The sequence below is a fragment of the Dipodomys merriami genome, unplaced genomic scaffold (genome assembly GCF_024711535.1).
Source record: "Dipodomys merriami isolate MVZ:Mamm:240054 unplaced genomic scaffold, mDipMer1.0.p SCAF_15, whole genome shotgun sequence".
Taxonomy (NCBI): Eukaryota; Metazoa; Chordata; class Mammalia; order Rodentia; family Heteromyidae; genus Dipodomys; species Dipodomys merriami.
In genome coordinates this window covers 4,562,431-4,569,449 of record NW_027202826.1, presented here as the reverse complement: position 1 = coordinate 4,569,449, position 7,019 = coordinate 4,562,431, and the positions used below count along the sequence as shown (strand labels likewise).

Below are 7,019 nucleotides of genomic sequence, written 5' to 3'. Positions count from 1 at the left end.
TCTGGTTGAACCACTACTAAATATCCCCATGCTGTTGATCACATATATGGTATATAACATGTGAGCACCATTATATATATTACAGACTGTGATAGACAATTTGCTCGAGGAAAGATAGAATGAACTTGTGACTTTAAATGAGCATCATTATTCCACAATACTGTGAATTTCTGGAAATTATGTAATCACTTAATCACAATCAAAAAAAAAAAAAAGAACCGGGAGGGAGGGAGGGGATGGTAGGGGGAAAACAATGGAGGGGGTAACAATGTTCAAGAGGAAGTGTACTCATTACCTCACTCATGTAACTGTAACCCTCTGTATAGTATCTTTACAATAAAAAATAAATAAATAACATTTCCTTATTCTGAGCTTTTTGTGGGGTTTTTTTTGCTTCTGCATTTTGTTTTGAAGGCATGTTTTTGTCATTACTATAATCTGAAATCAAGGCCTCATGCTTGTTGGACAGGGACTAGAGACGTGCCTCCAGCCTGAACCTACCTCTCATTCTCCAAGCAGCTGAGGTTACAGGTGTACAGCATCACACCTAGCCCCATACTCTGTTGTGCTACTTGCAGATACAGAGGAAGTCCATCCCTCTCCAGATCCTCAATTTGATTTGTACAATTCTTTTATTGTCATAATAACCACATGTAGTGTTTTGCATTTCATATAACTTTTTTTTTCCAACTGTTCCTTTCTCTAGCTCTCCCTGAGAGATGTGAGTTAAGTAAAACATTTCCTACTGGAACAATCTAGGACTAAAACTGGTTTTCTAGATGCTAACTCAAATACCCTCTCTATTTACCTGGGTCATGAATAATGGTCTTAGCACTCAAATTTTAAAATATTGCTTATAAAGCTGGGTGCCAGTGGCTCACACCTGTAATCCTAGCTACTCAGGAGGCTGAGATCTGAGGATCGTGGTTCAAAGTCAACGTGGGCAAGGAAAGTCCATAAGACTCTTCAGTTAACCACCAGAAAACTGGAAGTGGTGCTGTGGCTCAAGTGGTAGAGTGTTAGTCTTGAGCTGAAGAGCTGAGGGACAGCACCCAGGCAGAGTTCAAGACCACCACCAACAACAACAATATATATATATATAATATATATAATATATATACATATATAGTTTGTATTAATATTATGAAGCAACTCCTACCAAAATGTAATAGTATTAGCTTCTGGCTGAAACTGGTTCTTTGGGACTCCTTCCAAGATGGGGCTTTGGAAGTGGTATTGTGGCTCAAGTGGTACAGCACTAGCCTTGAGCACAGACAGGCTCAGGGACTTTGTAGCCCCACAACTGACAAAAAAAGATGGAGTTTCACATACAGCTGCCTACTCCAAGTGTAGGATTCCATCAGCTCCAGTGCTGAGAGCAGTGTTCTTATACTTCATCACTTTCCCAAAATATACACTAGTAAAAGGATACAGCGACCAAAAAAGCCTGAATAAGAACAAAGTAAAATTTTTTCCCATCGTAGGTACTGAGCTTAGTCATTTGCATACTAGTTCCACATACTCTTGACTAAATGTGGATGTTGTTTTAACTTGTTGGAGACTGGCAAAAGTGTCAGGACAAGCTTATAAGTGGTGGTGTTGACAGGATATGTGACTGACGGCTGCTGAGTAGACAAGAAGCCAAGAAGTTGACAGGCAACAACTGACTCAGCGCGCTAGTTAGGTGCTTTGCTTACTTGAGCATGAGTCCAAGAGGCACAAAGTCACTCTAAAGTGACTCGCCATTTTAGCAACCTGTTTAGCCATCATTTGCATTTTAAAATGAGCCGCAAAGCAGTCTTTTTTTTTTTTTCTCACTTTGGTAAATAACTTTTTTTTAAACTTTAAAAAGTGTTGTGTATTTGCTAACACTTGCTCTGCTTTAAAATGAACCTACTGCCGGGCGCTGGTGGCTCACGCCTGTAATCCTAGCTACTCAGGAGGCTGAGATCTGAGGATTGCGGTTCAAAGCCAGCCCGGGCAAGAAAGACCGTGAGACTCCTATCTCCAATAAACCACCAGAAAAAAACCGGAAGTGGCGCTGTAGCTCAAGTGGTAGAGCGCTCGCCTTGAGCTGAAGAGCTGAGGGACAGCGCCCAGGCCCAGAGTTCAAGCCCCACGACCGACAAAAAAAAAAAATAAATAAATAAAAAAAAAAAAATGAACCTACATGGCGTTAGGTTTGTAATTTTGGGGGGTCAGAGTTTGAATTCAGGGCCCTGTTACTTGCCTGACAAGCACTCTACCACCTGAGTCACACCTCCAGCCCACATTACATAGAAAGAAATGGCCTTAAAGGGTCAGAATCTATCATGCTACATATACACCTGCTCTTCAGACTCCAGATTGCTTAGGGACTCGAATGCCCAAATATCTGCCTCAATTGCCCAAGAAAACCCCCAGCTGGTCAGTGTAAGATCTTTGTTTTTAAGCATATCGTCTTCCATAAGCAGTTCCAAAGCTTCCCAACAAACGTAAAGGATCGGTCTTACAGGCGTAGGTTACAGGTGTAACACTGTTGGTTGAACTCCACACGCGCTCACACGCGTCCCCTTTCCAACGCCGCCTTCCTGACCTACTTAGAAGCCAGGCCTGCGGGCCTGCGCGCTGGACGCCAGCCGCCCCTCGGGACGCCCGGGCCGTGCGGCTCCCGGCCGCCAGGGGGCGCACGGTCTGCGCCTGCGCGCGGACACCTGACACCTGAACGGGGCGGGGCCTGGCTGGCAAGATGGCGCCCTCCGCGCTGCTGCGGCCCTTGTCGCGGCTGCTGGCTCCCGCCCGGCTTCCGAGCGGCTGTGAGTGTCTTTACCGGTGCCGGTCCGTCACACCCCTAATCTAAGCGGGTCAGGACGCCTCGGGCTCTCGGGGACGGAACGACGGTGACCCGAGCCCGGTTCTGCCCTGACCTTTCTCGGCCGAGGCCCGAGCCCAGTCCCGGCTCGGCTGCGAGTGCCGGCCGGTGGCCTTCGCGGCCCGCGGGGGCCTCGCGGAGTCAGCCGGCTTGGCCGTCGGGGCGGGGGAGGGGGTCTGACCCTGCTCGTGGCCGGCCCGAGTGCCTGTCCTCCCCCACGCCGCGGGTGGGCGGGGAGCGGCCGCGTCTGCGCCTGCGCGCGCCTGCGCCCCGGCCGCGGTTCCAGCGTCTCTGTCCCCTTGCAGCGGCCGCGCGGTCCAAGTTCTACGTGCGGGAGCCGCTGCACGCCCAGCCGAACTGGCCCAAGGTCGTGCTGACCTTCGCCACCACGGGCTTCCTGTGGTTCAAAGTGAGTACTGTACCCCGGCCGCTCGCGACTGGGTAGCGCCGGAGCTTGGGTGCTGGCAGCTGCTCCACGATAACGGTGTGCAAGGGATGGCCGACCGCCTAGGCCTCCCCGAAGGAGAGCCCGAGGAGGACCAAGAAGAAAGACCGCAGCCCCGTGGGAAAACCCAGACGAGCTGGACAGTGCCATGCACTAGTCTCCATTTCCTTTCTTTCTTTTTGGTGCCAGTAGTAGGGCTTGAACTCCTGGCCTAGGTGCTGTCCCTTGAGCTTTCTCGCTCAAGGCTGGTGGTTCTTCTACTTGAGCCACTTGGACAAACAGCTTTCTGGTGGTTAATTGGAGAAAAGCCCCTCTGGGACTTTCCTGCCCTCACTGGCTTCCAATTGTGTGATTGTCAGATCTCAGCTTCCTGAGTAGCTAGGATTACAGGTGTGAAGCACCAGCAGTTAGTGAGCGTTGACACTCTTGAGTGTTTTGTGATTCTTCGGATCGAAGCTGAGAGACTGGCATTTGACAAGCCAGCGCTGTATACCACTTGAGCCCACCTCAACCTTCAGAGCTTCATGGTGCCCGAAAACCATAGGATGACTTTCAGATGCCATAGGCGCAAACCAGCAGTGAACAAGCTCTACAACTCAATAGATTTTCCAAACATTTGTTTTAAAACAGTGCTCATGTAAATGCATTGTGGGAGACTGTACAGCTTCTTGCTGTCTTTCTGCTCAGGCCTGGGTTGGCATGGTTGGCCGGCACTCTATCATAACACCATTATATGGTATGTGCTATTGTTGCTGGCCCTTTACAGATGAATACTTGGAAATGTGAGGGGTTTATTTTTTTGTTGTTGTTGGCTTGTTAGTACTGGAGTTTAAACTCAGGGCCTCACATTTGCTAAGCAGGAGCTCTAATCCCTTAAACCACACCTCTAGCTTGTTGAATCCAGTTACTCTTGATTTCAAAGGCCATATTGTACTGTAGATCACTATGAAACACCACCTCTCTAAAAATTAAAAAAAATTTTTTTAGGGCTGGGAAGGTGGCTCAGTGGTAGAGCGCTTGCCTTGCATGCCTGAGGCCCTGGGTTCAATTCCTCAACACCACATAAGCAAAAAGAAAAAAAGCCGGAAGTGGTGCTGTGGCTCAAGTGGTAGAGCGATAGCCTTGAGCTGAAGAGCTGAGGGACAGTGCCCGGGCCCAGAGTTCAGGACCCATGACTGGACCCAAAAAAAAATTTTTTTTTAATTGACTGAAAGTATATTTATTTTGATACCTTGTGTGCTGGGTCACCCTTGTGATTCCAGCTACTTTGGGAAGTGGAGATCCAAAGAATCATGGTTTGAGGTTTATCCCTCAAATTGCTTATACCTATATAAGCAGAGTATGATGGTACTTGCCTGTGGTCCTGCTCTTCCCAAATCAGAAGGAGGGATCCCAGTCCAAGTGTGGCCCCCAGGCCATAATGTGCAGCCATAACTGAAAAAATAAGTAAAGCAAAAAGAGCCGGGAGCATGGATCAAGTGGTAGAAGGCAAGCAGAGGATCTGATTCAAAACCCAACTAATAACAACCAAGATGTTTTGTAATGACGTGTTTGGGACTTCCTCCATTGCCATCCATCTTCAGCTCTAAAAACTCTTCTCTCAAGCTGGGTGCTGGTGGCTCATGCCTGTAATCCTAGCTCCTCAGGAGGCTGAAATCTGAGCATCACAGTTCAAAGCCAGCCCAGGCAGGAAAGTCCGTGAGACTCTTATTTACAATTAACCACTTGAAAACTGAAGTGGCGCTGTGGCTCAAGTGGTAGAGTGCTAGCTGAAGAGCTGAGGGACAGCGCCCAGGCCCAGAGTTCAGGCCCCACGACCAACAACAACAACAACAAATTCATTAGTTAAAGTTTTTCCTTAAAAGCAGTTTGGTTACTGCTGAGCACTTCAAGAAGCGAGATTGAGTTTTTGCTCTGAATGTACTACACAGACAGAAAAAGCCAGAAGTGGCGCTGTGTCTCAAGTGGTAAAATGCTAGCCTTGAGCAAAAGATGCTCAGGGGCAGTGCCCAGGCGCTGAGTGGGTTGGAACTGTTTAGTGTCTTTCTCTTTGAGTTTCCAGGACTATTGCATTCCTAATTTTAGCTTTTAATTTGCAGCTTATCACACAACATCAAGAAGATGAGTTAGAGTATAAAAGGAGAAATGGATTAGAATAAACTGGAAATGCTAATATGGTAAGTATTCAATTTTATAGTGTGATTAGATTGTACAAGTTAAATTGACCTCTTTTAAATGCAGTACTTTGGTTAGTTGATTTTTGTTTTTTAATTTGAAACATCTTTAACACATTAACAAGTTTTGTGTGTGTGTATGCCAATCCTGGGGCTTAGCCAGTACTGAGGTTTGAACTCAGGACTTGGGAACTGTCCCTGAGCTTTCTGGCTCAAAGTTGGCTCTGTACCACTTAAGCTTTTTGTGTTTAATTGGAGATGAGATTCCCATGGATTTTCCTGCCTGGCTTTGAACTGTAGTCCTCAGATTTTAGCCTCTTGAGTAGCTAGGATTACAGGTATGAGCCACCAGCACCTGGCAAAAAATGTTTGAAGTTTTCCATTGTCTTTTTTTTTTTTCCCTTAATGTATATACACCCATATTCGGCCTCACTAAGGGCCTCAAACTCTAGTTTTTTGTTTACCACTAATGACCTACCACTTGAGCCAGGTGTCTGCTGCCAGCTTTTTGCTAGCTAACTAGCGATAAGAGTTGTAAGGATTTTCTGCTGGCTTTGAACCTTGATCCTCAGATCTCAGAAACACTGATATCCAGCTATTAATCCTATCAAGTGAAAATGCCTTTAAAAAAAAATCTCAACTGTGCTAGGTGCCAGTGTCATGAGCCTGTAATCCTAGATACTTAGGAGGCTGAGATCTGAGGATCATGGTTTGAAGTCAGGCTGGGAAGAAAAGTCCCGAAGAGACTCATCTCCAATTAACCACTTGAAAACCAGAGGTGGAGCTGTGGCTCAGAATGGTAGGACACTAGCCTTGAGCAAAAACCTTAAAATGAAGTATTGGTACTATTTTTAGGCTTATTTTGTAGACTTTGAAAGTAGTGTAATTTGCTATTTCTGGTTAATTCTGTAGTTTAACTTTTTCTTTCTTCGTTGTAGGTATGGAAGTCCTTCTGAATTCCCATCTACTGAGGTGGGAGTGTGAGAGAAGTTATATATGAATGTGTATCAAGTCAGCATTTGTGTTTGCATCATTAAATGAAAGAAATAAAAATGCTTGTTTATTCTTCAAATAATGCACGTGGTGACAACTTGTAAACATTCCAATTCTAAGGTACATTACTAGAAGTATTTAATATTGGAAGACATCTAATTTCAGGTTAATAGTATTTAAATACACACTGGTAAGAAAACTTGTACAAAAATGGATTCAGTAATCACTCCCGATATACTATTTACAACTTTAATTTCTAATCAAAACACTTATCCTTTACTATATATATGAAGCAAGGAGGATTGAAAGTTTGAGACCTATCTCAAAAAAATAAATAAAGGGCTGGGTAAGTAGCTCAGTGGTAAGGTACTTGACTAGTGTGCATAAGGCCGTAGGTTCAGTCTCTAGTGCCTTGATGGGGTGAGGGGAAAAGAAAAGGAAGGAAGAGGGTTAATACATAGTTGAGAGTAAGTCATGTCTTCTCTTGATGTTAAGTAGAAGAGTCCATTGTCTTGTAATTGTTATTGTATGTGTTTGGGGCATTGGCCAACACTCA

General features: G+C 45.5%; 1 protein-coding gene across 1 annotated transcript; it reads left to right on the top strand.

Moving 5' to 3' along the window:
• The first annotated feature begins 2,698 nt into the window (after positions 1 to 2,698).
• On the top strand, positions 2,699 to 6,545 carry Ndufc1 (NADH:ubiquinone oxidoreductase subunit C1). Its single transcript, XM_070021997.1, has 4 exons — positions 2,699 to 2,795; positions 3,157 to 3,260; positions 5,396 to 5,473; positions 6,409 to 6,545. Exons 1-3 carry the CDS (start codon positions 2,729 to 2,731, stop codon positions 5,453 to 5,455), a joined length of 231 nt encoding a protein of 76 aa, XP_069878098.1. The 5' UTR covers positions 2,699 to 2,728; the 3' UTR covers positions 5,456 to 5,473; positions 6,409 to 6,545.
• Positions 6,546 to 7,019: the final 474 nt, after the last annotated feature.

Coding starts and splice junctions, on each gene's coding strand:
- Ndufc1 (XM_070021997.1), top strand. CDS start 2,729: ATGGCGCCCTCCGCGCTGCTGCGGCCCTTGTCGCGGCTGCTGGCTCCC. Junction 2,796..3,156: donor CGCCCGGCTTCCGAGCGGCT/GTGAGTGTCTTT, acceptor GTCCCCTTGCAG/CGGCCGCGCGGTCCAAGTTC. Junction 3,261..5,395: donor CGGGCTTCCTGTGGTTCAAA/GTGAGTACTGTA, acceptor TTTAATTTGCAG/CTTATCACACAACATCAAGA.